The sequence below is a fragment of the Oncorhynchus gorbuscha genome, linkage group LG17 (genome assembly GCF_021184085.1).
Source record: "Oncorhynchus gorbuscha isolate QuinsamMale2020 ecotype Even-year linkage group LG17, OgorEven_v1.0, whole genome shotgun sequence".
NCBI classification, from domain to species: domain Eukaryota; kingdom Metazoa; phylum Chordata; class Actinopteri; order Salmoniformes; family Salmonidae; genus Oncorhynchus; species Oncorhynchus gorbuscha.
Genome location: NC_060189.1, coordinates 3,168,341 through 3,182,520, shown reverse-complemented (window position 1 = coordinate 3,182,520; position 14,180 = coordinate 3,168,341). Strand labels below are relative to the sequence as shown.

General features: G+C 41.1%; 1 protein-coding gene across 7 annotated transcripts in view; it reads left to right on the top strand.

Moving 5' to 3' along the window:
* LOC124001785 (phosphofurin acidic cluster sorting protein 2-like) overlaps positions 1–14,180 on the top strand; it is a 121,781-nt gene that overhangs the window by 87,401 nt on the left and 20,200 nt on the right. For 4 of the 7 annotated variants that reach the window (XM_046308858.1, XM_046308855.1, XM_046308860.1 and 1 more), the window contains 5 exons: positions 5,572–5,643; positions 6,864–6,997; positions 8,084–8,216; positions 9,584–9,688; positions 12,820–12,926. In XM_046308858.1, coding sequence (XP_046164814.1) covers positions 5,572–5,643; positions 6,864–6,997; positions 8,084–8,216; positions 9,584–9,688; positions 12,820–12,926 — 551 coding nt within the window. The remainder of the gene's footprint in view (positions 1–5,571; positions 5,644–6,863; positions 6,998–8,083; positions 8,217–9,583; positions 9,689–12,819; positions 12,927–14,180) is intronic. The other 3 variants (XM_046308859.1, XM_046308856.1, XM_046308857.1) reach the window with 2 other exon arrangements.

The following is a 14,180-nucleotide window of genomic DNA, read 5'->3' as shown; positions in this document are numbered from 1 at the left end:
AATGCTTGAATCGAACTTACAAACAAATATTTTTCCAAGGCTGAAGCGTGACATGAAATAACTACATTGAAAGACCTGCACCGTAGCGTTGTTTGTAGCTGCTTCTATGCGTGCAAAACAAATTCTGAACTTCCCGTTTGCGTTGACTTTCTAAGTACCAGAAAGCGCCACTAGGGGGCAAATAACACCATTGAACACAATGAAAATCCAATTTACCCATTGTAATAAAATAATCTGTTATCTTCTAACAGGATGGCAGCACAAGGACCATAATATACCCTGGCTGAGACTGTCATCCTCCCAGGACTATAATATACCCTGTCTGAGACTGTCATCCTCCCAGGACTATAATATACCCTGTCTGAGACTGTCATCCTACCAGGACCATAATATACCCTGGCTGAGACTGTCATCCTCCCAGGACTATAATATACCCTGGCTGAGACTGTCATCCTCCCAGGACCATAATATACCCTGGCTGAGACTGTCACCCTCCCAGGACTATAATATACCCTGTCTGAGACTGTCATCCTCCCAGGACTATAATATACCCTGTCTGAGACTGTCATCCTACCAGGACCATAATATACCCTGGCTGAGACTGTCATCCTCCCAGGACTATAATATACCCTGGCTGAGACTGTCATCCTCCCAGGACCATAATATACCCTGGCTGAGACTGTCACCCTCCCAGGACTATAATATACCCAGTCTGAGACTGTCACCCTCCCAGGACCATAATATACCCTGTCTGAGACTGTCACCCTCCCAGGACCATAATATACCCTGGATGAGATCCATCAGACAACCTAGCTATTCTGTTCTAGCTATACTGCTAGTTATACTGCTAGCTATACTGCTAGCTATACTGTTAGTTATACTGCTAGCTATACTGCTAGTTATACTGCTAGCTATACTGTTAGTTATACTGTTAGTTATACTGCTAGCTATACTGCTAGCTATACTGTTAGTTATACTGTTAGTTATACTGTTAGTTATACTGCTAGCTATACTGTTAGTTATACTGCTAGTTATACTGCTAGTTATACTGCTAGCTATACTGCTAGTTATACTGCTAGCTATACTGCTAGTTATACTGCTAGCTATACTGTTAGCTATACTGTTAGTTATACTGCTAGCTATACTGTTAGTTATACTGCTAGTTATACTGCTAGTTATACTGCTAGTTATACTGTTAGTTATACTGTTAGCTATACTGTTAGTTATACTGCTAGCTATACTGTTAGTTATACTGTTAGCTATACTGCTAGCTATACTGTTAGTTATACTGTTAGTTATACTGTTAGTTATACTGCTAGCTATACTGCTAGTTATACTGCTAGCTATACTGTTAGCTATACTGTTAGTTATACTGCTAGCTATACTGCTAGCTATACTGCTAGCTATACTGTTAGTTATACTGTTAGTTATACTGCTAGTTATACTGCTAGCTATACTGCTAGTTATACTGCTAGCTATACTGCTAGCTATACTGCTAGCTATACTGTTAGTTATACTGCTAGCTATACTGCTAGTTATACTGCTAGTTATACTGTTAGTTATACTGCTAGCTATACTGCTAGTTATACTGCTAGTTATACTGCTAGCTATACTGCTAGTTATACTGCTAGCTATACTGTTAGTTATACTGCTAGTTATACTGCTAGTTATACTGTTAGTTATACTGTTAGCTATACTGTTAGTTATACTGCTAGCTATACTGTTAGTTATACTGTTAGCTATACTGCTAGCTATACTGTTAGTTATACTGTTAGTTATACTGCTAGTTATACTGTTAGCTATACTGTTAGTTATACTGCTAGTTATACTGCTAGCTATACTGCTAGCTATACTGTTAGTTATACTGTTAGTTATACTGCTAGCTATACTGTTAGTTATGCTGCTAGCTATACTGCTAGCTATACTGTTAGTTATACTGCTAGCTATACTGCTAGCTACAGTTGAAGTTGCAAGTTTACATACACTTAGGTTGGAGTCATTAAAACTAGTTTTTCAACCACTCCACATATAGCTTTTTAAAAATCTATAGGTTTTGGACAGTTAGGACATCTACTTTGTGCATGACACAAGTCATTTTTCCATTAATTGTTTACAGACAGATTATTTCACTTATAATTCACAGTATCACAATTCCAGTGGGTCAGAAGCTAACATACACTAAGTTGACTGTGCCTTTAAACAGTTTGGAACATTCCAGAAAATGATGTCATGGCTTTAGAAGCTTCTGATTAGCTAATTGACATAATTTGAGTCAATTGGAGGTGTACTTGTGGATGTATTTCAAGGCCTACTTTCAAACTCAGTGCCTCTTTGCTTGACATCATGGGAAAATCAAAAGAAATCAGCCAAGACCTATAATTGTAGACCTCCCCATGTCTGGTTCATCCTTGGGAGCAATTTCCAAATGCCTGAAGGTACCACTTTCATCTGTACAAACAATAGTATGCAGTATAAACACCATGGGACCACGGAGCCGTCATACCGCTCAGGAAGGAGATGCGTCTCCTAGAGGTGAACGTACTTTGGTGCGAAAAGTGCAAACCAATCCCAGAACAACAGCAAAGGACCTTGTGAAGATGCTGGAGGAAACAGGTACAAAAGTATCTATATCCACAGTAAAACAAGTCCTATATCAACATAACCTGAAAGGATGCTCAGAAGCCACTGCTCCAAAACCGCCATAAAAAAGCCAGACGCCGGTTTGCAACTGCACATGGGGACAAAGATCGTACTTTTTGGAGAAATGTCCTCTGGTCGGATTAAACAAAATAGAAATGTTTGGCCATAATGACCGTCGTTACGTTTGGAGGAAAAAGTGGGATGCTTGCAAGCCGAAGAACACCTTCCCAACCGTGAAGCACGGGGGTGGCAGCATCATGTTGTGGGCGTGCTTTGCTGCAGGAGGGACTGGTGTACTTCACAAAATAGATGGCATCATGAGGTAGAAAAATTATGTGGATACATTGAAACATCTCAAGACATCAGCCTGGAAGTTGAAGCTTGGTCGCAAATGGGTCTTCCAAATGGACAATGACCCCAAGCATACTTCCAAAATTGTGGAAAAATGGCTTTAGGACAACAAAGGCAAGGTATTGGAGTGGCCATCACAAAGCCCTGACCTCAATCCTATAGAACATTTGTGGACAGAACTAAAAAAAGCGTGTGCGAGCAAGGAGGCCTACAAACCTAACTCAGTCACACCAGCGCTGTGGGAAGCTTGTGGAAGGCTACCCGACACTTTTGACCCAAGTTAAACAATTTAAAGGCAATGCTACCAAATACTAATTGAGTGTATATAAACTTCTGACCCACTGGGAATGTGATGAAAGAAATACAAGATGAAATAAATCATTCTCTCTACTATTATTCTGACATTTCACATTCTTAAAATAAAGTGGTGATCTTAACTGACCTAAGACAGGGAATTTTTACTAGGATTTAAATGTCAGGAATTGTGAAAAACAAAGTTGAAATGTTTTTGGCTAAGGTGTATGTAAACTTCTGATTTCAACTGTATACTGCTAGCTATACTGCTAGCTATACTGCTAGCTATACTATTAGCTATACTATTACTTATACTGTGCTAGCTATACTGTTGGCTAAACTGTTAGCTATACTGTTACTTATTGTTGTTACTTAATGTTGTAGCTATTCTGTTGTAGCTATACTGTTGTAACTATAGTGTTGTAACTATAGTGTTGTAACTATAGTGTTGTAGCTAATGTGTTGTAGCTAATGTGTTGTAGCTATGCGTTGTAGCTAATGTTTTGTAGCTATAGCGTTGTAGCTAAAGTTTTGTAGCTATACTGGTGTAGCTATACTGTTGTATCTATAGTGTTGTAGCTAATGTGTTGTAGCTATAGTGTTGTAGCTAATGTGTTGTAGCTAATGTGTTGTAGCTAATGTGTTGTAGCTAATGTGTTGTAGCTATGTGTTGTAGCTATGGCGTTGTAGCTATGGCGTTGTAGCTATGGCGTTGTAGCTATAGCGTTGTAGCTATAGCGTTGTCGCTAATGTGTTGTAGCTAATGTGTTGTAGCTAATGTGTTGTAGCTAATGTGTTGTAGCTAATGTGTTGTAGCTAATGTGTTGTAGCTATAGCGTTGTAGCTATAGCGTTGTAGCTATAGCGTCGTAGCTATAGCGTTGTAGCTATACTGTTGTAGGTATAGCGTTGTAGCTAATGTGTTGTAGCTAATGTGTTGTAGCTATACTGTTGTAGCTATTGCGTTGTAGCTATAGCGTTGTAGCTATAGCATCGTAGCTATAGCGTCGTAGCTATACTGTTGTAGGTATAGCGTTGTAGCTAATGTGTTGAAGCTAATGTGTTGTAGCTATACTGTTGTAGCTATACTGTTGTAGCTATAGTGTTGTAGCTAATGTGTTGTAGCTAATGTGTTGTAGCTAAGTGTTGTAGCTAGCTAATGTGTTGTAGCTAAGTGTTGTAGCTATAGTGTTGTAGCTATAGTGTTGCAGCTATAGTGTTGTAGCTAATGTGTTGTAGCTATAGTGTTGTAGCTATAGTGTTGTAGCTATAGTTTTGTAGCTATATGGTTGTAGCTATAGTGTTGTAGCTAATGTGTTGTAGCTAATGTTTTGTAGCTATACTGGTGTAGCTATACTGTTGTATCTATAGTGTTGTAGCTAATGTGTTGTAGCTAATGTGTTGTAGCTATAGTGTTGTAGCTAATGTGTTGTAGCTAATGTGTTGTAGCTAATGTGTTGTAGCTAATGTGTTGTAGCTAATGTGTTGTAATAATAATAATAATATATGCCATTTAGCAGACGTTTAGCCATGGCGACTTACAGTCATGTGTGCATATGGCATTCTAGCTATGGGTGGTCTAATGGGATGTAACCCACTGTGTTGTAGCTAATGCTCTACCAACTGTGTTGAAGGACAATGTGTTGTAGCTAATGTGTTGTAGCTAATGTGTTGTAGCTATAGCGTTGTAGCTATAGCGTCGTAGCTATAGCGTTGTAGCTATACTGTTGTAGGTATAGCGTTGTAGCTAATGTGTTGTAGCTAATGTGTTGTAGCTATACTGTTGTAGCTATTGCGTTGTAGCTATAGCGTTGTAGCTATAGCGTTGTAGCTATAGCGTTGTAGCTATAGCGTCGTAGCTATACTGTTGTAGGTATAGCGTTGTAGCTAATGTGTTGAAGCTAATGTGTTGTAGCTATACTGTTGTAGCTATACTGTTGTAGCTATACTGTTGTAGCTATAGCGTTGTAGCTATACTGTTGTAGCTATAGTGTTGTAGCTATACTGTTGTAGCTATAGTGTTGTAGCTAATGTGTTGTAGCTAATGCGTTGTAGCTAATGCGTTGTAGCTATAGTGTTGTAGCTAATAGTGTTGTAGCTATAGTGTTGTAGCTATAGTGTTGTAGCTATAGTTTGCAGCTATAGTTTTGTAGCTATAGTGTTGTAGCTATAGTGTTGTAGCTATAGTGTTGTAGCTATACTGTTCTTGCTATACCACCTCCCTCGTAAATTGTAATCCTCCTCCCTCGTAAATTGTAAATCCTCCTGTCTTCCCTTTTCCCTGCAGATGGACCCAGACAAGACTAAGAGCAGTGGAGACAAGTTCCAGGTGGACAATGTCTCAGATAACGCTTCTCTTGTAAGTATTCTCAAACAACTGCCACTGGGTCGTGGTCAGGTATTTCTTATTGAAGTTTTTTTTTTATCTCACTCAACATTGTTATGGCAGTAAAGTAGTTAAAACATTAAAACATTTCAGGACAGACCTGATGAAAACAGAACATTTTGTTGGCAAACTTTCCAAAATGTCGACAAAACAAAATACGCTAGACAAGGTGGGTTCTTTTTGTGTTTGTAAAATGAATAATGTGATAAATTGCTGTGGATACTCCTTTATGTGCAAATATTGATATATATATATATATATAACCGTCATATCGAAGTAAACATGGAGTCACTCGATATGTTGTGATAAACTTTACAGGGTGGTGAAAGTGTACGATGAGTTTCATGTACCTTTCCAATAAATATTTAATGTTTTATTCTGGTGACATGAAGATCGATGCTCGACTGCCGTTTGGGAAATTTAAAATGATCTCAGTCTTTAGTCGAATAATAATCTCATTATGTAGAGTATACCCGCGCTGTATCTGCGAGCTGATGGCTAGAGCACACAGGGATCAATATCAGAGTAGACACGTTCGCTATAAAACACAACATTCATTGTGTCAAAACCATCAGTAAAGTATTATTTTTTTATTTTATGTGGTACATTTGAATTTTACTGCAAAATTCATTTTTATGTGCACTAGGTCATCAGGCACTTTTATCGACAATTGTTGTTGTTTTTGATGGAAGCAGATCTCTAGTGGGAAAATGGGCAAATTGTTTTCATGCAGATTGTAGAATATTCTCATGAAAATATGTCACCAATTGGATGGAAACCTAGCTAGTGAGAGTAACCTATATACAGTGGGGCAAAAAAGTATTTAGTCAGCCACCAATTTAAGTGCAAGTTCTCCCACTTAAAAAGATGAGAGGCCTGTAATTTTCATCATAGGTACACTTCAACTATGACAGACAAAATGAGGAAATAAAATCCAGAAAATCACATTGTTGGATTTTAAATTAATTAATTAGCAAATTATGGTGGAAAATAAGTATTTTTTTTCTCATTTTGTCTGTCATAGTTGAAGAGTACCTATGATGAAAATTACAGGCCTCTCTCATTTTTTTAAGTGGGAGAACTTGCACAATTGGTGGCTGACTAAATACATTTTTGCCCCACTGTAAAGGACAAAAGAAACTAGATACTACCAACTGCCGTTGTGTCTTATCCCTGTCTTTGCTCCGTCCCAGCAGGAGGAGCAACCAGAGGCAGTGACCCCAACTACAGAGCTGGAGATGGACAATATGGATACCTTCCTGGAGAAACTGCCCCCTACTGGCAAGATGAAGAAGACCGAGTCCCTCATCATCCCTTCCAACAGGTGGTAAATACTGGCTAACTCTTTCAGTTAATCTTTCAATGATTCCTCACATATTATCTCTTCTCAAGCGTATTGGAGGAGGCGGTCCACGGTCCCTCTCTTCAGACCTTCTCATCCAGTGTGTTTTTGAGGAGGTGAGAAGACAGGATGCAAGGAATCGAGGAAAGATGGATTGAGAAAGAGCCTCTGATTCCCTCTCTCAAACCTCTGCTCGATACTCTGCATCTTCTCACCTTCAGCTTGCTTCAGTCCGTGCACCTTGGTAGGAGAGAAAGGTGGCGACAGCATTTATTTTTCTCTCCAATCCACTCTCAACATCTCTCCGTCCAGCCGACCATGCTCTCTGGGATTATTAAAGTATGATGGGTCCACTCTCAACATCTCTCCGTCCAGCCGACCATGCTCTCTGGGATTATTAAAGTATGACTGGGTCCACTCTCAACATCTCTCCGTCCAGCCGACCATGCTCTCTGGGATTATTAAAGTATGACTGGGTCCACTCTCAACATCTCTCCATCCAGCCGACCATGCTCTCTGGGATTATTAAAGATGTCCTGAGGCTTAATTCTTTTTTTTTTTAAACGTTAAAAAGCATTTTTTTGCGGCATCGGGGTAGCATACACAAACGTTTTGGCTTTAACAGCCTTCTTCAGGTCGTAGGTTCCTCGCTCTTGAGAATTCCCTCACACCTCCCAACCTTTCGTCTTCCATAATTTCTAGCTCAAACACCACATGTCCTTCTCTCTTTTTTCCAATTGAAGAAACAATTGCTTTTTGTCCCCTCTTTTTACTGGTGGGAAGACATAACTTTTGGTGGGAAGACAGAACTTTTGTCTTTCTGAGCTAATATCCTGGAATTTTGTAGTTTAACATGACTCAGACCAGAATCATTTGGGTGGCAACTCCCTAACCTGCATCCCCCCTAGAGCCGGCCCTGCCCTCTACTCATTTAGGGTCACACCTCTCTACCTGTGTCATTCCATACTCCCTAATTCAAATCCATCATCTTCCTTTCGCTTCTCCTCTACCTGAAGAAAACAACCTTCCCTCCCTTCTGTCCTCACTTTAGTGTTCTGGTGTCTTCTCCAGGCAGGAAGCTAAATTGGCAGGGAGGAGAGGGAGAAGTACTTCCCTAAAGGAGCGCCAGCCCAACAGACCACAGAATGAGAGAGCCAACAGCCTGGATAACGAACGCTTGCTCGACACACGCTGCCATCTACAGGTAGGAGGAGCACACTGCAAGCAAACCCGATCAGTGGCTGTATGTATTACATTTACTTTTACGTCATTTAGCAGACGCTCTTATCCAGAGCGACTTACAGTAGTGAGTGCAGACATATTTTCATATTTTTTCAAACTGGTCACCCCGTGAGAATCGAACCCACAACTGAGCCACACAGGACCTGTGTGTGTGTGTGTGTGTGTGTGTGTGTGTGTGTGTGTGTGTGTGTGTGTGTGTGTGTGTGTGTGTGTGTGTGTGTGTGTGTGTGTGTGTGTGTGTGTGTGTGTGTGTGTGTGTGTGTGTGTGTGTGTGTGTGTGTGTTGGGGTGTCAGTGTAAGCATGTGAGTGTGGGGGTAGAGTCCAGTGTGGCTTGGGGTAGAAGCTGTTCAGGGTCCTGTTGGTTCCAGAGTTAGAGAATTTGTACTGCTAGCTGTGAGGTATGGGGCTGTGCTCTGCCCTCCGTTTCCTGATCAGCTCCTTCACAGCGTAGGAGTGCTGATGTAGGATCCGTTTTGCCTTTTAGATCACAATAAATAACATTACTAGATTAGCACAGTGAAGCAGAGGGGTTGTAGAGCATGCTGGTCTATAATTCTCTGAGAAGCTCTGTCTCTGCGGTAGCCTCATTGTTAGAAAGGTGGGCCGGTAATCAGATGGTTTCTGGTTTGAATCCAGGGGAGAACAACTGCCCCCTCTCATTGAAGCCACGGTAGTTCAAGGCCGACTGTGGTACTGCAGGCATTGTTTGCAGAAAACAAGATGCCCCATTAGAGTGAATGGAAAAATGTCAATCTTCGTGGGAATAAAAATATGTTTTGAAGACCGTCATGGTACAAATAATTGCTTCTAATACACCAGATGTATATCCTTGAACCGATAATTTTTTTAAATCAGAAGAAGTTGTAAGGATAATTTAGTTGCTAATGGCAGCCTGGCTCTGTGGCTGATTGGCTCCAGGGGCGTGGCTCTGTGGCTGATTGGCTCCAAGGGCGTGGCTCTGTGGCTGATTGGCTCCAGGAGCGTGGCTCTGCGGCTGATTGGCTCCAGGGGCGTGGCTCTGCGGCTGATTGGCTCCAGGGGCGTGGCTCTGCGGCTGATTGGCTCCAGGGGCGTGGCTCTGCGGCTGATTGGCTCCAGGGGCGTGGCTCTGCGGCTGATTGGCTCCAGGGGCGTGGCTCTGCGGCTGATTGGCTCCAGGGGCGTGGCTCTGTGGCTGACCAGCTCCAGGGGCGTGGCTGACCGGCTCCAGGGGCGTGGCTCTTCCAGTGTCTGCATCTCGGCTGTGTGTGATGAATTTCTATTTCGATGCACAATAACTATTTTTTATTATTTTCTATCTATTCTATAAGTGTATTCCCCCTCCACAGATCCCCAGGAAGACTGTGTATGACCAGCTGAACCACATCCTGGTGTCTGACCACCATCTACCTGACAGCATCATCCTCATCAACACATCTGATTGGCAGGGCCAGGTAAGAGACAGAAAGGGATATACAGGAAGTGACAGGTTAGTAATCCCTCTCTGGTCTGTCTCCATGACGACCAGAAGGAAAAACAACAGATAGAATTATGAATTACTAAAACTCTCTTCACACCCTCGTATTCTCACATTCCCACATATTTTTCTCTGTCAATTTCTTTTTTAAATTTTCCCTTTCTCAAACTGTTCGCTTGCCTGCAAACAATGCCTTCAGGGTGTCTTGGTTACTTCCTGTTGAATGGGGAACGAGGGAGAGCTCGGTTTGTTGTTTTGGAAAGTCTATTGAAGAAGTTTGGTTACTCGCTATCTACATTTTGAGTTTAGATCCCATGGCGTGGTTAGCATCAGTTGCTGGGACTCAAATCAAATTAATTTATAAAGCCCTTCTTACATCAGCTGATATCTCAAAGTGCTGTATAGAAACCCAGCCTAAAACCCCCAAACAGCAAGCAATGCAGGCGTAGAAGCACGGTGGCTAGGAAAAACTCCCTAGAAAGGCCAGAACCTAGGAAGAAACCTAGAGGGGAACCAGGCTATGTGGGGTGGCCAGTCCTCTTCAATCAAATCAATTGCTGGTCAGAGTCCATCCTGTCATTTGTGTGTCTTAATGATTTAATCAAACAGTGTGCTTAAAGCATCAGACAAGCTCAGTGAATATAGTTGATTTGATTAAAACACATACGATGTGTCAATATGGGAAAAATACGTTTTAACATTTCAACCATATGATTGGTCGAAGAACAGATTACTCTTGGTCAACAAAGATTTTTTTTTTCGTCGGGGACATCACCCATTGGATGCAGTTATCACAATATAGTGGCTATATCCAGGAAAGGCAAAGTTCCAACAGCTGGGCCTAAAATAGTGTTTTAAGAAATCATACAAAAGATTTTGCTGTGACTCTTATGTGGACGATGTTAAAAACATTGTTGGTCTGATATGATTAATAAAGGAACATCTAGAATCTGCACTTGATAAATTTATGAAATTGCTCCTTCCAATTATTGATAAACATTCACCTGTTAATTAAGAAACTGACTGTTAGAACTGTTAAGGCTCCATGGATTGATGAGGCATTGAACAACTGTCTGGTTGAAAGAGATGGGGGCAAAAGGAGTGGCTAAGTCTGGCTGCACATCTTTCATCCAATCAGATGGCTTATTCATCACAGAACCATTTGATGTTGCCAATTATTTCAATGATTACTTTGTTGGCAAAGTTTAGGCAGAAAATGCCAACCACTAACAGTGAGCCATCGTACTCATGCATTAAAAACAAACTATAATGAAAGTTTTGAATTTTGTGAAGTTAGTATGGGAGAGGTGGGAAAAATGATTGTTATCGATCAATAATGACACCTCCTGGCATTGACAACTTAGATGGAAAGCTACTGAGGATGGTAGCTGACTCTATAGCCACTCCTATCTGTCATATCTTTAATCTGAGTCTAGAGGAGGAAAGTCTTTGTCCTCAGGCCTGGAGGGGAACCAAAGTAATTCCACTACCCAAGAGTGGTAAAGCGGCCTTAACTGGTTTTAACAGAAGACCTATCAGCTTGCTGCCAGCTCTTAGCTGTTGGAAAAAATGGTGTTTGACCAAATACAATGCTATTTCTCTGTAAACAAATTAACAACAGCATGCTTATAGAGAAGGGCACTCAATATGTACTGCACTGACATAAATGACTGCTGATTGGTTGAAAGAAATTGATAATAATAAGATTGTGTGAGCTGTACTTTTAGATTTCAGTGCAGCCTTTGATACTATTGACCAAAGATATTATTGAGGATAAACTGTTGTTAAGAAAACGTGTGTCAAACATGTAAAGTGAGGTGTACCGCAGGGCAGCTCTCTAGGCCCTCTACTCTTTTCTATTTTTGCCAATGACCCGCCACTGGTATTAAACAGAGCATGTGTGTCCATGTGTGCTGATGATTCAACCATATATTAATACAAAACATGTCAGTCTCTCTTGGCTAAGAGTTGAGGAAAGGTTGACTGCATCTCTTGTCCTTTAAAAAAAAAAGAAACAATGTGTTGGAAATTCTAAATTGCTTGCATCGTCAATTTACACACAGCACTGACACACACTTATTACCCCACTAAAAAAAAATGTTTTAACCTTTATTTCACTAGGCAAGTCAGTTAAGAACAAATTCTTATTTTCAGTGGGTTAACTGCCTTGTTCAGGGGCAGAACGACAGATTTTTACCTTGTCAGCTCGGGGATTCGATCTCGGTTACTAGTCCAACGCTCTAACCACTAGGCTACCCTGCCAACCCGGTCCCCAGGTCCAAAACAAATTCAAGGCAACACCTCTCCTCTATGTGACCTACATGTTGTGTGTATGTGCTGACATGTATGCGTAACTGATAAGATGCACACACACTACATGTCAATGTTTCTAAACGTGTATAAATTGTAAAATATTTTGACTGTCAATGTCTTCTCCGTTCTCTTGTCAATGTCTTCTCCGTTCTCTTGCCAATGTCTTCTCCGTTCTCTTGCCAATGTCTTCTCCGTTCTCTTGTCAATGTCTTCTCCGTTCTCTTGTCAATGTCTTCTCCGTTCTCTTGTCAATGTCTTCTCCGTTCTCTTGTCAATGTCTTCTCCGTTCTCTTGTCAATGTCTTCTCCGTTCTCTTGTCAATGTCTTCTCCGTTCTCTTGTCAGTGTCTTCTCCGTTCTCTTGCCAATGTCTTCTCCGTTCTCTTGTCAATGTCTTCGTTCTCTTGTCAATGTCTTCTCCGTTCTCTTGTCAATGTCTTCTCCGTTCTCTTGTCAATGTCTTCTCCTTTCTCTTGTCAGTGTCTTCTCCGTTCTCTTGTCAGTGTCTTCTCCGTTCTCTTGTCAATGTCTTCTCCGTTCTCTTGTCAATGTCTTCTCCGTTCTCTTGTCAATGTCTTCTCCGTTCTCTTGTCAATGTCTTCTCCGTTCTCTTGTCAATGTCTTCTCCGTTCTCTTGTCAATGTCTTCTCCGTTCTCTTGTCAATGTCTTCTCCGTTATGTGTCGGACCCCAGTAAGACAAGCTTTCACCATTTGGCCGTCGACGAACGGGGATCTTAATAAAACATTTTTTTTTTAAATAATCCCCCCCCCCCCCATCTGTTTTTTTTCTCTCAGTACCTGTCAAGTGTTCTCCAGAACCAGCACCTCCCAGTGGTGTGTACCTGTACTACAGCAGACATCCAGGCCGCCTTCAACACCATCGTCTCACGCATACAGAGATTGTAAGCCTCACACCCATCCCTCTCTTTCTCTTCAGTCATTGTAGTACACTGGGATTCAGATTTGTGAAAAGCTGTACTGTAACTGAATTAACCAGTCACAGATGCAGCTATATTCAATTAACGTCTATTGTTAACTAACAAAGACATATGGGGAGTCAGCTTGGGCTATACAATAACAATACTACAATAACAGGACATGAGTCTTATTGCCATTATCCTCTTGTGTGTTCCTGTTGTGTCTTATTGCCATTATCCTCTTGTGTGTTTCTGGTGTGTCTTATTGCCATTATCCTCTTGTGTGTTTCTGGTGTGTCTTATTGCCATTATCCTCTTGTGTGTTCCTGTTGTGTCTTATTGCCATTACCCTCTTGTGTGTTCCTGTTGTGTCTTATTGCCATTATCCTCTTGTGTGTTCCTGTTGTGTCTTATTGCCATTATCCTCTTGTGTGTTCCTGTTGTGTCTTATTGCCATTATCCTCTTGTGTGTTCCTGTTGTGTCTTATTGCCATTATCCTCTTGTGTGTTCCTGTTGTGTCTTATTGCCATTATCCTCTTGTGTGTTCCTGTTGTGTCTTATTGCCATTATCCTCTTGTGTGTTCCTGTTGTGTCTTATTGCCATTATCCTCTTGTGTGTTCCTGTTGTGTCTTATTGCCATTATCCTCTTGTGTGTTCCTGTTGTGTCTTATTGCCATTATCTTCTTGTGTGTTCCTGTTGTGTCTTATTGCCATTATCCTCTTGTGTGTTCCTGTTGTGTCTTATTGCCATTATCCTCTTGTGTGTTCCTGTTGTGTCTTATTGCCATTATCTTCTTGTGTGTTCCTGTTGTGTCTTATTGCCATTATCTTCTTGTGTGTTCCTGTTGTGTCTTATTGCCATTATCCTCTTGTGTGTTCCTGTTGTGTCTTATTGCCATTATCCTCTTGTGTGTTCCTGTTGTGTCTTATTGCCATTATCTTCTTGTGTGTTCCTGTTGTGTCTTATTGCCATTATCCTCTTGTGTGTTCCTGTTGTGTCTTCTTGCTATTATCCTCTTGTGTGTTCCTCTTGTGTCTTATTGCCATTACCCTCTTGTGTGTTCCTGTTGTGTCTTATTGCCATTATCCTCTTGTGTGTTCCTGTTGTGTCTTATTGCCATTATCCTCTTGTGTGTTCCTGTTGTGTCTTATTGCCATTATCCTCTTGTGTGTTCCTGTTGTGTCTTATTGCCATTATCCTCTTGTGTGTTCCTGTTGTGTCTTATTGCCATTATCC